Source organism: Serinus canaria, chromosome 4 (assembly GCF_022539315.1).
Source record: "Serinus canaria isolate serCan28SL12 chromosome 4, serCan2020, whole genome shotgun sequence".
Classification (NCBI taxonomy): domain Eukaryota; kingdom Metazoa; phylum Chordata; class Aves; order Passeriformes; family Fringillidae; genus Serinus; species Serinus canaria.
Genome location: NC_066317.1, coordinates 44,719,734 through 44,738,934, shown reverse-complemented (window position 1 = coordinate 44,738,934; position 19,201 = coordinate 44,719,734). Strand labels below are relative to the sequence as shown.

General features: G+C 39.2%; 1 protein-coding gene across 1 annotated transcript in view; it reads right to left on the bottom strand.

The window, feature by feature from the left end:
* Positions 1–17,300, bottom strand: part of CHIC2 (cysteine rich hydrophobic domain 2) — a 31,072-nt gene extending 13,772 nt beyond the window's left edge. The window contains exons 1-3 of the mRNA XM_009100486.4: positions 16,965–17,300; positions 10,227–10,281; positions 9,932–10,087 (exon numbers count right to left, since the gene is read on the bottom strand). Coding sequence (XP_009098734.1) covers positions 9,932–10,087; positions 10,227–10,281; positions 16,965–17,083 — 330 coding nt within the window. The 5' untranslated portion in view covers positions 17,084–17,300. The remainder of the gene's footprint in view (positions 1–9,931; positions 10,088–10,226; positions 10,282–16,964) is intronic.
* Between the last annotated feature and the right edge of the window lie 1,901 nt (positions 17,301–19,201).

The window sequence follows — 19,201 nt, the reverse complement described above, 5'->3', positions numbered from 1 at the left end:
TTACATGACTCCCAAAATGGTGCTAATTTGAGAACGTCCCTTTGTCTTTATTATGTGGGGAAACAACATGGATAGCAAGAACACAATCCTCCACTAACAACTGTATTTGTAGTTGTTTGGGAAAAACCAAAGACTCTTCCCTACGTGCATTTGATCTTTGACTTCTCATCTGAAAACACACATATGTATACATCTTGCACTATTAGCCCAATAAATAGCATGAGATTTTCAAACTCCTTCATACTAAACTTTACCACAATCAAGTATTATTGGTTTTGAATATCACCCTGAACAAATATACTTTATGCTTAAATTTCAAAATACAGAGAGATAACACTAGGCAGACTTTCATTAGTTTCTCACATGGCCACAATTTATATTATACACCACAGAAAAAAGTCAATGGATCCTGACAGAGGTTGGAACTATAGTATCACTATATTCCACTCACTCAGAGAAATTACAGAAGCAGGAATTTCTATTCATTCTGACTACAAAATTTATAGCCAAATAATTTAGCTATCACCACAAATGGTGAAATAGAAAGTTAGACGATAACTGAGTCACATATGCTCACTTTCAACATGCCAGAACATCCCCCAAGCCAATTTTGAGCCCCATACTGGTACCACAAAAATGCAAAAGCTGTACACAAAACCCACTTAACTGAATGATGTACATCTGCACTGAGAATGTCCTCATCTTGAAGACTATACCTCAAGTAAACCAATATAAACTGCAAATTGGTAAGACTGTCATGTTGCTAAGGAATTCTCCATTTGTGAAGAGAGAAAATCACAAAGGTGAAACCTGAGTTGATTTCAGATCCTGACATCCTGGACTATCTTTAGTGCACAGTAGTTTGAAAAGGTGTCTGTTCTACTACATAGGTGAACAAGGAGATCTTGAATAATTTCTCATATTAGTAGCTACGATATTTCTTATTTTAGGACATTGTAAGAATGATCATCTCAGAAGCCACTTCAGCATCCATGCAAGAAAGCAAGTGAAATCTATACTAAACAGAATGAAGAATATCGGGAAATAAATGCAGCAGTCTGGTGGTTTTTACAGGATCTGGAAAAACTGTCTTGTCCAACAAGATTGCTATTATTGCTGCATTTGCCTTACTAGATTGATTACTTTATGCAGAAGGTGAGTCAGCCTAAAGCACAGATCAAAACTCCACACCACACAGAGAGAAATACAATCAATAGAATTCTGGAGCAGGAGAACTGATAACATAGAGCTGACTTCATGAAACTTCACATTCTAGAAGATAGCCCTGAGGATATGGTCTCACACCCTCCATAAACTAACTCATTTGTACAAGTCTCAACTGTGGGTTGGTACATCACAAAGAGATTAACTTAAAGTTTAGTGAACCAAATCACACCAATTACTTTCTGGAAAGGTCTCTTCCACCAAACTATTTGATGATATAAAGAGAAGCTCAGTGTTACTTGACACTACTGCAGGTAACACTTTTTAATATCTAAACTCAAGATGATTCCTCAGTTACCCTCGTTGCCTTGATTGTCATATCTAAACTTGAGATGATTCCTCAGTTACCCTTGTTGCCTTGATTGTCAAATTCCTGGAGTGTTTAAGAAAGCAGTAAAGCCATTAAATATGTGCAGGACAGAGAAGGTGTGCAGAAACATACAGCCCATGTATATCACCCAGGAGTAAAATGGAGAGGACATTGAATTATCACCAACGTACTAATTGACAGATACCGAACAACTATTTTCCAAAGGCATTTTGGTCTGCAGTAGAAGCACTCAGCAGAGAGAAACTATCAAAGAAAGTTCCTAGAAGTTGATTAAAGTCTTCAGTAAGTTTCCTCTCAAATACACAAAATCCAAAAGATTCAATATGCTAACTGATATTTTAGCCACTGAATATTTTAGCTGTCCTACAAGAGCTAAGTCACCAACTAAGTGTTGCTAGCTACTTTCTATAAGGAGGTAACACTGACTAGAGGCAACCATTTGTGAAAATTTCATAATGTGGAGAAGCCTTGTAGCAGAAATAGTCTTGACCCTGGCAAAAATAACACACTTCCCTTAAGACAGCCTTGAAATGTGGTGAAAAACACATTTCACAGGCAGACTGGTGTTGAACTGATCCATGAAGCATCATGACTACACTTCATGCTGTTACTTGAACTTTTAAATACAGATTTGTAACTCATTCATCCTAGGATTAAATTCTAGCTCTGATTCTGTCATCATAATGCAACAAAACCCATGAAGCTCTGATCCCTCCAAAGAAATGATTCAAATCTAGCCATGACAATCTAAAGCATCCACCTCCTGCTGAAGGACATTCTCACTGAAAAGGCCACAGAAAATGAACATGTAAAATGGAATTGACCGTAACAGGGATGAAAACAGGATCAAATCTCCACCAAGTAACTCATCCGGTCTCATTCTCTGTGGGAAATTTTACACTGAACATGAATGAAAATTCCACCTCCATCTCCTCTTTTAAGGTTAGAGAGATGTTCATTTTGGTCCCTGTCATTTATTTCCAAAATATCCAGGAGTATGCTACAGAAAATAGTTCAAGGCAAATGTAGGTCGAGAAGCTGAAGGATCTCTGGTTACATCTCTATTAAGAAATGAAACTGTGCCCAGAAACACTCCCATTCATTTCAAGCCAGCTGGCAGGGAACAGCTTACATCTCTATCAGTAAGTTTTCATAACCTCCAAACCACTCATAGTGCCTGAAGCATTCTGATAATGCCTATGAATTGTTACATAGTACAGACCCAGAGCCTGCCAGGGACCCTCTGAAAAGTACAAATTATAAAGCACCAACTCCTAGGAACATTCCCAGGTTTAGGACATAGGAATCCTTTGATTCCTGCTGTTAGTAGTGTCTAAGGAGAGTGGCCAAGAATGGGAGGGAAGCTGCATGGCCAGAAAGACTGAAAGGCAGCACGAATTGACAAAACTCCATAAAAGACTGTAAAATCCATCACTTCACTAGTCTGCATGCTGAAGAGAATGATCCCTTTTAAAGGGACAGCTCCTACAGTCCCTTGTACATCTGAGGGCTGAATCAGAAAAATACTGGTTGATCTTGTAGCTACTTTACCAATTTAGAAAAAATAAATCTGGCAACTTAGTATTTCCCATGATCACTATTGTTTTAGATTCAGTCATTTATTACAAAATTCAGCAAAAAATATTTTTAGGAGCTAAAAAATTAGAAGTACCTGGTCACTTCACACTTTATAAGTGTTTGGTATGGTAGAAAACTTATTAACTCCTTCACTCTTCTCCTTTCTAGAACTGCCCCCCTCATCCTCCCAACTGTTTTATCAGCAGTAATGGTTCATGAACTACTGTTTTCTTCATTAAATAACTTTCTTTATATAGTGCTTGAGTTACTGAAAATGCTACACTTCAGCAGAAATAACATTTTACTGTGATTTGTTTTAATAAAATGTAAAAGTGAATGCTTTCCAGACCTAGGGTACTTAGAGGAAAATCAAGAGAAGAGACACAGAAGTGGGTCACTACCTCACACTTGGCAGAACTCCATTCTGGTTTTCTATTTTACAGTAACAGCCCAACAAGCTATTGCTCTGTCAAGTGTTTTCTATTTAGTTTAATTTTATCATATAAATTTCAGGTAATTTTGTGTTCTACTTCTTTGCTCAACAGTGTTTGCATATGTTCCTTATTTGGGATTATCATTAAGTTGCTGAAGACAGAACCCTAAAAATGTTCCTTTCTAAACTGATTTCCGAATCTTACAACTAACTAGACCATTTTAGAATATTCTTTCAAAATAGCTCGATGCAAATTTCACCCAACTCATGTTTCTAGTTTCAGGAACACGTCAACCTGGACAGGAAAAGCAATATCAAAAGCAACACTAAACCCAAGTAACTACACGATCCCTTTATATACCTTAGCCATCATAACATAAAAGAGGCTATAACACAGAAATGTTAATTACACCCAGATTGTTTTGATTAATATTAAAATGTTCAGAGATATAATTCTAATTACAAATTCAATTAAATTTTAAATAGCATTTAGAATATTCACGATACATCCCAGAGATACACTATATTTAGGATCTATATAAAATCAAGAAAAAACAAAATCACAAATTTAACTTCAGAATGCATATTTTTGAACTACTAAAAGGTTTGCATTCGATCTATAAAGAACCAAACTAGTATTCTGTGATCTCCTTTTATCTGTAAGTATGCTTCATGCCTATCTTATTGCCCTGTCCTCTACCAAGCAAGTCTGCAAATTAAAAGACATGGTAAACTAGCTGCTCCCACACCCCACTGTGCACCAACTCTCTATTATAACCTTTAGGAAAGCACATGAAATACCTGGTAAGCTTTTGTAGGTTGCTGTGAAGGAAACGAAATCTGATTTCAGATATAGAAAAAAAAATAACCACACAGATATAAACATGATGATTTTACATTTATTTGTTTGACTATCTGAGCTGCTTGAGCATATGGATGACTTAGTGACTCTTCTGACCAAAATTATAATGAATAACATCTAAAGCAAAATATACCAGGCTCTGGGTCTGGATCTTCTGATTTTTTTAAGTTTCCTTTCATAGTTAATACTCAAAATAAACCCCCTCCAAATACATTTGAAAACAATGGTCAAGAATGCATATTTGATACATAAAAGTTCCACTTAAAAAGGTATATTAAGTTGACTAGAGCCAACACAGAAATTCTATGTGCTCTGTTTAGGATAACCATAATAAATACATTACAATTTTAAAGATTCTTCCAAATTAAACTATAATGTAAACTGTCTAAACACTTCAAAAACAAGGCACCTTTTGTCTTAAGTAATTGCCTTGTGGAACTCCTTAGAAAAGCATTATGCCATTAAGAGTACCTCCAGTCCAAAGTCCCTGGCAGATGGGCACAGAAGAAAACATACATTTTCTTCAGTTTTGATAATAAATATAATGTATTTATAAATTCAATAAACTGATCTAATGTATTTTAACATTAGTGTCATCCACAGACAAACAAGACCATAAAATTAAAGAAAATTCATTCCAGCTCCTCTACCACATATTTAATTTATACTTTGGAAGTTGTAATTAGCTATGTTTATACAGCACTCTGAAGATGTGAACTGCTATGAAAGTGACAACTAACGATGAGGTTCAAGCAGCATTCATCAGCTTTGTGTGAATTCACAAACAAACAAATCACTTTTGAAAGTATTAGTCCAGATCACACTGTTAAATATCTAATTCTATTCATTTTAAGAGATTGCCCATGAAGTATTTGAAACATGCAATTTACTTGTACAATGCCAGCTTTTAAGAAATCTAGCAGTACTGCAATGCTATCATAGTTTTCATTGTTACTGTTTCTGTTGAAATTATATATCCTATTTACCCATCAGGAACTACAGCATTTAGTTAATACTGAAAACGAGCACCAATTCATTTGAAAAAGTGGCTTCAAATGGGCACATCAGCCTGCAGTGCTTTTTGAATTATAATTCACTATGCTATTCTTTTTATTTAAATAACAACAACTTAAAGACTAAATGTTCATTTGTACAATCTGGAATTTATCCCAGAAAAGATGGTGAATTCTATGAGTAAAACTGCTTAAGATCATTTATGATCTAGATCTGCAAATGAGGGACTGTACTTCCTGCAACTTTCTTGCAGCTTTTATTCATTAAAATAGAATCAAGAACACATAAAAGGAGAGAAGCAATAAGATACTGAATCTAATAAAACACTTATTTTACTGCTCAAGAGTAGAAGGCTTCTTCCAAATATCTCAGTGCAAAAGGAGAAAGGAAACAACACTATGCAAAGACTCCAAAAAACAAGCACTGAAAAGAAAATCTCAATGAAGGGGAAGCTTTCACTGCATGGAAACACGTTAGAATTACATAATTAACAATTAAACTTACAAACATTTGTTGCTTAATTAATTCCTAGTTTGAAGCATCTGCTGATTTAAGGAGACAAACCATTACCTTATTTTTCACTACATGAAAAAAAGCATGTATTCCCATTATACACAAACTTTCAATAATTACACAATTTGTACTTACATTTGTGATAACTTTCTCATGTTAGAACTTTAAAAGTCAATGAAAGGCAGTAAAAATACAGAATGAAGAGAGCCACTAAGAAAATTATTCTAACTCTGAAGCTGCAATTGACATTTTGTCTACATGAACAATTAAAAAAAAGAAAATCTTTCTCTGAGAAAGAGCTGGAAACTATACCGGCAATTCAAGACCAGCATAGATTGGTTCAAACTCATTAAAACAGACATTTCTTAATTGGTCATTCTGAGAAAAATTCCTCTTCTAATTAAAACTGTTGTTTCATTTACTAAAATCCTGGAGACACCCTCCCACTTATTAGCTCACTATATCTGTAATTCAACAAAACAAATTTATTAGTTTTCTATTTCAGTAGAAAAGGGCAAATATGAAAACTTGTATATTTTTGTTATGCAATTAAAACACGATCTGCACAAATTTCAGGATGGGAACACTCCCATCATGCTTTCAGAAATCAAACTCTCTAATTGTAAAGTCTTGGGAGTCTACTGCGATCAGTGCAGCAAAGGATATAACATAAGTCAGCTCCAAGTAACTGTCCTTTCACTGGGAATCCCTTAGAACAGGGTTGAGCTAGCAAAGCTCTCAGGGTAACACTTCTCAGACAAGGGCAAGTAATGCAAAAGAAGCAGCCTTTTATTTATTGATCATTTGTTATATCCATTTTACAGTATGCGTACAAGTGGGAAATAGTTCATTGTATCTAGAAATTAAAGGGAAGAAATGAGCATACATCATCATGGACCCCTGTTTCCTCAAGAATCCTGGCTGTTGTGACTATACTTGTGGCTGAGTCCAGCCAGGGAAAGGATAGCTAAAGAAGTCAAAGCATGGAAGATAATTTGATCAACACAACCCTCTTCCAAGACACAGGGAAAGTCTGATGCAAGCAGTTTGAGAGGTCCAATGTGAGCAGCTCACACCAAATGCATTAGTCTTATCTATCAGGAAAACTGCAGCACTAGCAGCAAACCAAGGTAGCAGTGGGAGAATATGAAGTTGCTTCTTGTCACAGTTCTACTGGAATCTCCTGAGCAAATAACAGACCGGAACCTAGATAAACCAGGTATTTTTAACAACTGCTGTTTTTGCTGAGCAGCTCCAGATAATTCACAATGCAGTATCTCTTAGTTTCTACACTTCTAGGAAAATATGTATTGTTAGTTTCCTGCACTTCTCACAGCACTTTGACATAAACTGATGGAAAGCCCTAAGATTTTTCCGTTATGCAAAAGCTTGTGGATACAATTCAATACTGATTGGACTATTATTACAGGGTTCAAACCCTGTAATTCCAGGTAAGAGGGATTTGTATTACTTTGTATTTTCCTGCTCTAGATCTACCAAGACAAAGTTAAATTCACCCATATCTATGCAAGTAACCCAAGTGGCAGTAACTTTTCACCATTTTTCTCTAAGCAAAAGTAGTAGCCCTGACTAGAATCATTAAAAGTTGTTCTGCTTGTTTCCTACGCTAGAATTTCCAAACATGTCCTTGAAAAATATTACAGAGTTTTCCCCCTTAGGTCCTCCACCACAGAAAAATGTTCCTTCTCAGCCATTTCCAGGATTAAGAGTTAGGAGCTTAGGAAAGCACTCTCCCCTTTCCTTTTGTCTTTTAGAACACAAGTTAATTAATCCTCTATAAACATTCCTCAGATGTCCAACAGGAACACCAAGTTCTGAGTTTTCTATCTGAGAAACAACCCTGTAAGGACACATTCATTTGGCAAGCTGCTGACATGGACAAGTGATGCTGATCTGAAATCTCCACATTGATTTAAATTACTTTTACTCTGGAAGAATAATCAAACTGTCATCAATGCCTAGTGCCATCGTGCCATCTACAGCAGCACGAGATACTCTGTTTAGGCAGCTGAGTCCTAAGTTGCACTAATGCTGGACATCCAAGTGCAGAAAAAGATGCAGAGGTCCATAAATGTCCTCTGGTACCAACTTTACCAGGAAAAATGCAACATTTACTGACAGTCTGGGCCACACTCTGGGATGACTTAGACAAGTTCAGTCACAAATCTGTGTCTATGCTCCTGCTGCTCATACTCTTTCCAGGACTCTTTTCTCATTATGCATTCTATATACCAGCAAAAATGATACCATTATCCTCTTTCCAGCCTCCTCTGAACAAAGTATCTGTGGTTGGGGCTTTTTGTCTTCCAGATTAATCCTTTTGGAAGGAGCTTATCTTTTTACCTTATTCCACACATCTCTAACTTGCTTGACCAGGTTCCCACACAGAACCTCTCTCCTCAACTTCAAACTGTTTTCTGACTCCAGATGCTAGAAGCCCTTGTATTTTTTCTGACACTGATTGACACTGTATAAAAAGTTGATTATAGGACCCAGTCTGGAAGATGAGAGCTTGTGACATCATCCCCTACCAAGTTACATGCTGTTATAATTTCCTGCTACAACACAGTACATAAGAAAACTGGGTCAAACTTCATAACAGCAGAAGAATTCATATTTAGAAGTTAAACATGGACAGTAACAATGGATGTTTCTCTTGTGTTTGTTACCTACAGTGCTGGGCCTTGAATGGTAAAGCTCTTCTCTGCAAGCTAGTGAAGTCACCTACTTATCTGTTTCAGTAATCACTAGATTCTAATTTCCTCTAGCAGATTTTTGGGCTATGGATATATGATCATGCTACAGGATACCTACCAGTTTGCAACAGCTTGAAGATAAAAAACTTAGGGTTTCACATAATTCACATTGATACCAGTATTTTTGTTTTGTTTCGTTTCTCCACAGACACCAACATTACCAGAAGGCTTTTCTACTTTATTTTGTATACAATTAAAATTAGCCTTAAGTAATCTCTTAAAGGGACTAAGCATTAAGATCTTAAGACAGATAGTCAGAAGATACAAAAATGCATAACAGTTTTGCTATAATCAATGTTCATCTCATAAATCTTTTTTTAAAATGCCTGTACTTATTAAGTCTAAAAAATTATGATTTTGATAAAGAAAATCATGACAATGTTCATATACTGAATTGTACACAAGTTGTAGCATTAAGAGGTATAACACAAGAGAGAATATATACAAGGCATGACATGAAATGGAAGGATGAACAGTACTAAATAATGAGGAGATGAGGGAGGCACAGAGACTTCTTGTAAAATAGTGAAATAGAACTAGCCAAAGACAATTTTTACACACACAGAAGAGGTGGGAGGATAGTCTAATTAACTGCACTGAGAAAACGAAGTGAAAACCAGGCATGTGTAATGAGTTTCTGTTGTGAACAATGCTCTAAGTGCCAAGTGGACAGAGACAAAAGGCTATTTTCAAGTTCTTCATGTAAAAAAAAAAAGCATCTTACTCATCTAAGCTTGGAAGAAAAAAATCAAAAAGAAAAATCAACTATCCTTTTTAAAAACTGCTCTTTTAACAAAAAAACGTGGTTCTTTGGGACCATAGTGTAATCAGAAGCTCCTCAAAAACAAACTGCTACTCATTCACTGTCAAATTCTGATCATCTCAAGGTATCACATAGAAGATGCAGCTATTAAAGAGTATATTGAAAGGTGGTTCAATAACAATAGTAGTGTTACAAATGGCTCTAGGAGGCATGCAGCTATACTACTTCTCATTGAGTTACAAACTCAAAGCCCTGACTGGTATCTCCTGTAACTTTAGTAACTTTCAGTACAGCTGACAACTGATATCAAAATGTACAAAATACAAGTGATTTAAATAAGTTCTAGAAACAGTTTTTAATGATGAAGGAGGGAAAAAAAAATTGAGAACAAAACCAGTACAATTCTATCAAAAATTATATTAATAATTCAACTTACTCTTTTACTGAGGCAGATAACTGGCCACATACTACAACCTAAAGTGCAGCAGCAGCAAAGGCATCCACATAGTAGCCATCGCACATTAACTGGAAGATTCTTCTTAAGACAACTGTTAACTCTACTGATGCTGGCTTTGAATTCTTCAGGTGCAACCTATAAGGGAAATGAAAAAGAAACAAACTAGTACTACAGCACTGTACTTTATTACTTTTATAGTACCCTCTACTTGGAACCCTTGTTTTTGTAATAAAACCTGAACTCCGATTTCAAACTTCTAATCAAAGATACTCACCTTTCCAGTTAAAGATGAAGGAAATTCTGCTTCAAATTTGTTACTTAGTCCAAACCTGCAAAAACAAAATTTAGATTGTAGCAAAATTATGAATAACCCTAATCCACACCACAAATTACAAGCACCTCATAATACTCTCAGGGTCTGTATCAGTGACAGCATTAATTTTAGGAAAACACTACTTGTTATTAAGAGAAATTCTTAAAATTATACTAACAAACAAAAATATACCCATTGTACACAGATTGAAAACCATCTTGCCCATAGTATCTTACAGTTCTCTTGATATTACGGACTCTTCCCCGAAGTCAGCAAAACCTACAAGCAATAGTGGCAAAGGTAAGTGAAGTACTTCAGGGGAAAGGGAAGCAACTCAAGGCCACAGTTGTAACTACCTCTCTCCTGCACCAGTACAGATGTATCTTGAAGAAAAGCTCATCCAGTGCTAAATAACTGTTCTAAGCATAAAAATGGAATAAAGACCAGCTTGATTTTCAGAAAAGAATACATATGTTTCAAAACAAAGTGCTGAGTACAAAACAAGGCTTAAACAATAAATAACTATAAATGTAAAGTTGTGAAGCAGTTTGAAATGAGCTGGAGTTATTGAATCTACTGGGTTTCACATGATTGAAAGGTCAGAAGAGTGTCAGCTTATCTATTAAAAATGTTTTTTACCTTGCAGTTGTTTTGTTGGGCTCACAAGTGAGCCTCAAAGAAAATCTGATTTTTTTCTGGCATCTGGGCTGGACAGTAATTTCAAGTAGAGACTATACAGACTATAAAATCATTAATGTGACTGGCTACTAATTTGGTATACAGCAGTCAGTGTAAAATTTAAGTTGTAATTTAAAAAATTCTGAATATAAACAGAGCAGTCTATCAGATACTACAAACAAAAATCAGAAACTGAACTTCTCAAGACTTGAAATATTGGCAGCAACACCTATCACACATTGCTGCATTGTATGCAGAAAAGCTTACCTGAGCCTTGACAGCTGAAGATTTTAAACACATAATTTGCTTTCACAATATGCTATCGACCAGCTAGGTACTTCCCAGAGTTTTAGAGTTGTTTTTCTTTTTCTTATTGAACTGAATGATCTGCACGCCAATGGAGAACTTTGTCCAAGTAATCAAATAGGCAGTTATGTGGTAAGCTACTGTGGAAACCTCATGAAAGCCACTGGACAACAAGTGGTAGATGAGTTTCTTAGTAGATATATAAAAGGTGGTAAATTTTGAGATTCCTAAACTACGCTTATGTGACACTCCACTAAAGTTTGACAGGTACAGCTCACAGGACAGATCTTTTATGACCACTCATGATTCCCTTAAACATCCCTCAATGCAAGCACCAGTCACCAGAAATAGCAATAAAATACTGGGCACCATTGGAAGGTGATTAACATCATTTTGACTCTCCATGAAACCCACATATTCAGTACTGGGTGCAGCTCTGTTATCCACATTTCATGAATGATTTGAAGTTAGAAAAAGGCAGAAAGAAGGAAGGCCAGTACAATAAAGGGAAAAAAGCAGCTGCCTCAATAGACTAAAGATGACATTAAGCTGGAAAAGCAAATGCTGAGAGGGACATATGATTAAAGTGCCAAGTTTCAGGAAGACAATGGTAAGGGGAATGTTCATCCACAATTCCCACAAAGAGCGCTGACTGAAATTAGTCAGAAATCGGTTTAAAACAGTTAAAAGAAAGTGCAGCTAAAAATAAAGTGCAAGTAGCTAAGTTCTGGGTTTGTTTCCACTTGACATGACTGATGCAAGCAGTGCCAAAAGATTTGAAGCAAGATTACACAAGTTCCCTGACAAACACACTAAAGCAAAGACAATGCTGAAGTACACATCACTCACATAGCTGCAGATGCCAGAGAGTACAAGACTGGACACCAGGAACAGCCAGACTTATATGCAATCCATATGCAGCAATACCTGTTGCCAAAGTTTGCAGCAGCACACTGGGCTACATAGTTTGAGGATGTAGATGACTTTTTCACAGGGTCATAAGGCAAAGTAAGCAGGTAATTTTCCTATTACTGATTACAGGCAGTATAATCACACAAATATAAAATTATTTGTGTTGATAGGAACAAAAATCATCTAGTCTAATCTCCCTGTCAGTAGATCAGGCTGCTCAAAGCCGCATCCAACCAATACTTCCAATGAACAAAGTGTTCCACTGAACACTTCCAATGATGGTGCATCCACACCTTCTCTAGGCAACCTGTTCCAGTGTCTCATCACCTTCATCCTTATGTCCAAACTAAACCTACGCTCTTTCTGTTTAAAACTATTCCCCATGGTTCTGTCACCATAGGCCCAGGCAAAATGTCTTTCTCCACCTTTCTTATAAGCCTCCTTTGCATACTGAAAGGCTGCAATAAGATCTCACAGGAAACCTTATTTACACAGAAGTTATCTACCATATTTCAGTATTTCTAACTAGAATAATAGCTCTGCAAGTCTGTAGGTCTCTCAAAACTGGTGAGATAACAAATGAGAATTGTTACACAGAAACACATATGGCAAGTTTATTACTTCAACACAGAACAAAGGAAATAACTTACTGGAAACATTGCTACCATTGAAAATCTTGCTGAATGCTCCACGACAGGAGCACCATCCACCCTTTCTGCAAATTGCTGAGTGAAACTAAGCGCTGAGGCAAAAGTTATATAAATGTCAGAGTCATGCCCTATCAGTTATGTTTCATGCCCTACTTAAAATTGCCAGTAAGTTGAAGTGGAAACCAAAGTGTGAAAAAACCCCTGGATTCACATACATTTCCAAATGGAGAATGAGTCCAAGCTCAAGATACACAGGTGCCATCACAAGTCTCAAAACCAAAATGCAACATTACTTTACTATATAATCAGTTTATTAAATCAGTATTTGTGAAGTATTCAAATGCTGACAAACAAATATTCATAAAGCTCACAAAAGTCATGCCTGACAAAAGCAACTCCCACTGGAAAAGCTCTACAGCTATCTGAAATTACAAACACTGAGACAGAGTGAGGCACAGAAACTTCAAACCAATGCAGTTACACTTGGTTGAAATTACAAGCAAAGAGACTGAGAGCCTGTACTCAAGGCTTGTGGTAATGTTTAATACATGGCAGGGTAGCAAAGCTGAAGCTAACTCAGTTACCAGCATGATTTTGAGCTTGACACATCAGAGTCTTGTCACCATATACAGGTAGTAAAAAAGGGTGACTCCATACATTAAAAGCATACCATTCATTGTTAGTAGTTATGTGATCTCAGAATTTTCACTCTTGACTGCAAGCTGAAATTTGGAAATTAAAGTATTAGAAACTCCTCAAAACACTCCTACATGTTCAATGTAAATACATAATTGCCCTGACCTAAAAAATAGCAAAAGTAAGCCTACAATTAAAATATTGGAAATCAATGTTTTGGAGATGCATTTCCTCAGAGAGCTGTCCTATTAGCTTTCTTTAGTACAATACTGCATCTCCAGCGACACACACCCTTCTTTGCTTGCTCTGTGTCTTTCCACTTTATACCATGTCTTCAACAGATCCATGCTCACCTCATGCATGAGTACTTTCTTTACCCTTCCTGGACCTGAACAAGCATTTCTGGAACCTGACTCCTCTTCAAAGGTACAGATAAATTCCTGCCCTTGCATACAGTGGAGAAACAAATGGTGAGAGGTGGAAACTTTAAAGTACAGAAGTTTACAGTATAGGACACAGACAATTAGGAACCCTTTCCAGCATGCAGCTCAGATCATCCTAACAAAAAAAATTAATACATGCTATCCTCTTCCTCCTTGTCATCTCTTATGGGGACACTAAACCATTTTTTCACTGCCTTAACTCTACTCTTTAGGTCCGCATGTTCCCAACCCTTAACAAATAAATATATACTTCACAAACCTTAACGTGCTTCATGATTCTCACATAGCCCTGTTTTCACTCATATGTCCTTGATACAGAGTCCGGTTGAAAAATACATTAGCAGACTTCAGTTTAATAATAAAGAAACTTACTTGGATAAATACATCTTTTAAAAGTTCTTTTTCCCCCCACAAAAAGTTATCTTATCTTGCAATAAGATATAAGGTGCTGTAACAACAGCACAGACAGGCATTCACCAGCACATCCCAATGGCTTGCCATCATTCCAGCGCTGCAAGAATAAATCCAGTATTACTAGTTAATACAGTCTGCTATATATGTGATACATGTCTCAACTGGTCGAGGAACAGGAAAATAATCACTGGGAAACAGACTGGAAAACACTATCAGGCACCTATCATAAATATTCTCTTCATTATGTCAAATGCATCATGTACCTCCACTCCTACCATAATACAGATTTCAGAGACAAATATGAAACACCTTTGACTTCCAGTTCAGTTGTAAGTAAGGATCTCTGTTTTCACAGTGCTTTCAAATTTTTGCCATTACAAGAGAAAACCTAAATTTTCAGCAGCCAGGTGATGTTACTCCTGTCTACCAAGCTATCAACACTCTGCTGGTGTGAAAACAGTTTAACTGAATATTTAAAAAACAATGTTAAAAAAAATATTAGCATTGGCAGCTGCCTGGTTCAAACTGTGAGTTTAAGGAGAAAACCTAGTGCTAACCACAAGTTCTAAATCCTCAAAAGGCAAAGACTTCTTATGTTTTATGTGGATAACATTTAATTGCTTTCCTTTAACTGATTTTAATTACTCAGCTTAGAAAATACTGACACACTTCCATTCTCTGTTGGATGAAATCAAGTAATGGTAAATGTCTTTCTGATGTTAATATGTAGTCATGGAATTGACATATTTCAAACTCAACATTATGACTCCTATGTAAGAACAGAAAGGATATGACAACAGACTATGAAAAGAGAGCTTCTGTTTAAATACACACAGCAGAAGCAGTCAGCAACTCTTCAAACTGCAGAACCAGGGAGAGATCAACCCACTATTTGCTTAACTGCTGATCATTTTTGTCAGACCTTCAAAACGCACACATGCTATTATAGTGGCAAGACTAATTCATCATGTACACAGGACTAGACCTATTCCTTATATTCACCAAAAGAATGTTCTAAAAGGGATCTAACTTTTAATAATAAGCTTCTGGATCAATGACCAAAAAGGTTATAGGCTGTACAAAGGTAAAATGGCTGATGCTACCTAGTTTACTGTTAACAAATTTGCACAGTAAAGAAAGTAGATGAAGATCCATTGCCTAATTTTGGAGGCACACACTGGTATTTCATTCTAATGCAAAACCCAAAGAAAACTACTTTAAGGAAGATCATGAAGTAATAATGAGCTAGTAACTATTAATGAACAATTACCAAGTTAGCCATCCTTCAACCACAAGCCCCTTACTAGTCACAGCCAATGCTTCACAAGCTTCCCCAACACTCCACTAACGGGCCCTCATCTTGTCTTGCAAAACTTACCTTCAAGTATTGGAGAAGAAACCAGTGTTTGCCACTGTTTCAGTTATTTGTACTTTTCATTTGCTGATATGAAAACTATTTAATTTTGGTTTTGCTCTGTTTTTCAGAAACAGACTAGGCTACTGGCTTATTTTCAGTGAATCACTGGTACAGCTTCTGTTCACAATAAACAGCCATAACTTGAAGACACTGACTTCATGCTTTTACTCTTTCACAGGGCCTCCTTGGCCTCCAGCCCCATCTATGTCCTTCTAACTTTCCAAATCTCTCTCAGTCTATCCATAACTTCCTGTTTTTAACTAGACAGCTAACTGCACTGCCCATCTATTAGCATTTGCGTCAACCTAATAATAAAGCAACAATATACCCAAGTGCCAAAAAAACTTGTCAAGTCAGTATCTGAAAATCAATAGTTTATGAGACTCAGAGAAGCAGACCACAGTATCTTCGGCTTTTATGTCTGCACTACAAACCTAGTTCTGCTGAACACTGAATACAAAAGAAACCAAAAGTTTGTACTACTGTGCCTTGTCTCCAGGTTTGTACTTCAGCTTCTGACACTATACATTGTAACTGACAACTACTACACTTCAACAGAGTGAGCCCTACAGAACTGATGGAAGGAATGATACCCTCCTCTCTTTCATTATTGAGAAGTACTACACAAGCTCATGGTCACTTGCTGCTAGATGCAGATACCAAACACACTCAAAACAAAGTTGCTTCCATGTCAAACACAGTGAAACAACACACACCAATCACAACATAATTTTACACATAGCTATCTGAATAACTGATGCCTTCTCTTTGTTAAAGTCCTCAGAGGTATATTAGCAGCCACAAGTTAAATGGGAGTGGGTAACAGGCACATAAACAACCTTGTTCAATAGTCCAGCCGGTCATGTGCTGGCACATACCTGTTACACAGAGGAACTGAGGCACCTTACTTCCTGACAGCTCATCATTTCGGGCAAATACTTCACATTCCTCTGCCAGTCACAGTCCAAGCCAGTCTTGTTTCCTCAGCGCCTAGTTAGAGGTTTGCAACCTCCTGCGAGTTTCCAGGCGGCTCCCAGCTGCCCAGTGGGGCCCACAAGAGCCCTCTCGCAGCTTCACGGACGTAGGGGAAGGGCAGCAGCCCCGGCCCGGTGCTGCCCACGCCTACCCCCCGACTTGCCCCAAGTTGCACCCACGAGCTCGGCGCTCCCAGCCGCCCCCGTCCCGCCGCCCGGGCCTCCTCCACCGCCCGCCCCGGCCTCGCAGGCCCCGGCGCGGCCCTTACACGGTGACATGGCCAGAGCCGCGCACCACCACCGGGTCGGGGGAATACTTCAGGAGCTGCTCCTCCAGCGCCCGTTCCTCGTCCTCCTCCTCTTCGTAGATCTCATCGAAGTCCGCCATGGCCGGGCCGGGGCGTCCGATGAGCCAGAGGAGCCGGGGCGACGCGACTGGAGCCGGCCAGCGAGACACACGGGAGGGTCCAGCGGGAGCGCCCCGGGGCCGGGCCGGGCCGGACCGGACCGGGCCAGGCGGCAGAGAAGCCGCGGTAGCGGCTGAAGCGGCGGCGGCTCCGGGCTGGGAAGCGCCCGTCACCCTCCGCGGAGGGAGGGGGCGAGGGGCGGGGCAGGAACAACAACAACAACATCCGGCCCCGGCCCCGCCCCGCCCCGCTCGGAGCGGCGCCGGCCAGGGCGGGCCGTGGGCGGACTGGCGGTAGCCGGGCTGTGAGGGGTGTCCGGGAGTGCGGCGCTCTCAGGGGCACGGAACGTCTGGGAGCGTCCGCAGCGGTCCAACCGCCTGCTCTAACAGGGTCTTCCTAGAGCACAGGGCATATGATTGTGTCCAGACGCTTCCTGAGTATCTCCGGTGATGGAGACTCCACAGCCTCTCTGGACAATCCGTTCTGGAGTGTGGTCACCTGCACAGTAAAGAAGTTCTTCTTCCTTCCACTCTGTGGTGGAACTTCCTGTGCATCAGTTTCTGGCCTTTTTATCTTTTCCTATTGCTTGGCACCCCTGAGAAGAACCTGACTCCATCCTCTGACATCCTCCCTGCAGATTCTAATAGATACTGACGTCTATTCTCAATGCTGAGCAGGCGTCTATTCTCAATGCTGAGCAGGTCCAGTTTCCTCAGCCTTTCCTCACAAGAGAGAGGAATCCCTCTCCAGTCCCTTACTCATCTTTGTTGCCCTCCACTGGACCTGCTCAGGATCCCCACATCTCTCTTGCCCTGAGGAGCCCAGGGCTAGGCACAGCACTCCTGATGTGGCCTCACCAGGGCTGAGTAGAGGGGCAGGATCACCACCCTCAACATGCCCTTCCCAATGCAGCCTAGAATACCATAGGCCTTCTTGACCGCAAGAGTTTAACACTTTTTTGGGCATCCACGAAGCCCACAGCTGAGGGTTGGGGTGTGGTGTGGATGGTGTGTTTGGACATCTGCTGTGAGCTGAAGGGTTGCCCACCAGTCCCTCTGGCTTAGTGCAGGGAGATGTGGGGAAAGTGGCCCCTGACCAAGGCAGAGCTGCTCACATGAAGGCTGAGACCAGGTGTCTGTTCTTTGGTGCTGTCAGTTCCTGGATCTGCCATTCCAGTGGCAGCCTTGAATCCTCCATGGAAAGCAGCGTGCTAAGGCTACTGTTTGCAGAGCAGATGAACAATGAATTTGCAGAGGAACAGCCCCTTTAGGACTACATTGATGGATGCTCTTCCATTGATGGAAGCAGAAAACCCTCAAAATGGCAGGGATTCTTCTTCTGTCTTGGCAGTTTTGGTATTTTTCATAACCAAAACTTAAAACAAAGACTGGAAAATGCCAGTGTGAGCACAATGGCCTTAGCAACAGGTAGGCCGTCAGCTGTTGTGACAACAGTGGAAGGCAGTGTGACACGGGATATAGCACGAGTAGGATGACATTTTAAAAAGGGGGAGCAGATCTTTTTTATTTGACAGAGTGGACTGGTGGATTATGTACTTGCAGCAGTATCTAATATATAATGTCAAAGGGTTCAGCCTGAAACAGTCAAAAAAAGAAAAAAAAAGGCAAATCTGCTTATCATAGAATGCCTTGGGTTAGACAGGACATTAAAGATCATCTAGTTCCACCCTGCCCTGCTGTGGGCAGAGACATCTTCCACTAGACCAGGTTGCTCAAGGCCTTATCCAGCCTGGCCTTGGCATTTCCAAAGATGAAGCATCCACAGCTTCTCCAGGCAACCTGTTCCAACATCTCATCCTCACAGAAAATGTAAAAACTGTGTCTTTCCCTCACAGTAAATAATTTCTTGCTAATGTCTAATACATGTCCTTGTAGAAAGTCCGTCTTCATCTTTCATGTAGGCCTCCTTCAGATATGCAAGGCCATATTCAGGTCACCTGGAAGCTTTCTCTTCTCCAGGCTGAACAACCCCAATTCTCTCAGCATTTCCCCCTAGCAGAGGTTCTCCACCCCTCTAGGGTGGTGAAGGCCCTCTGGCCCTTCTCTAGACTCACTCCAGCAGGTCCATGTCCTTCCTGT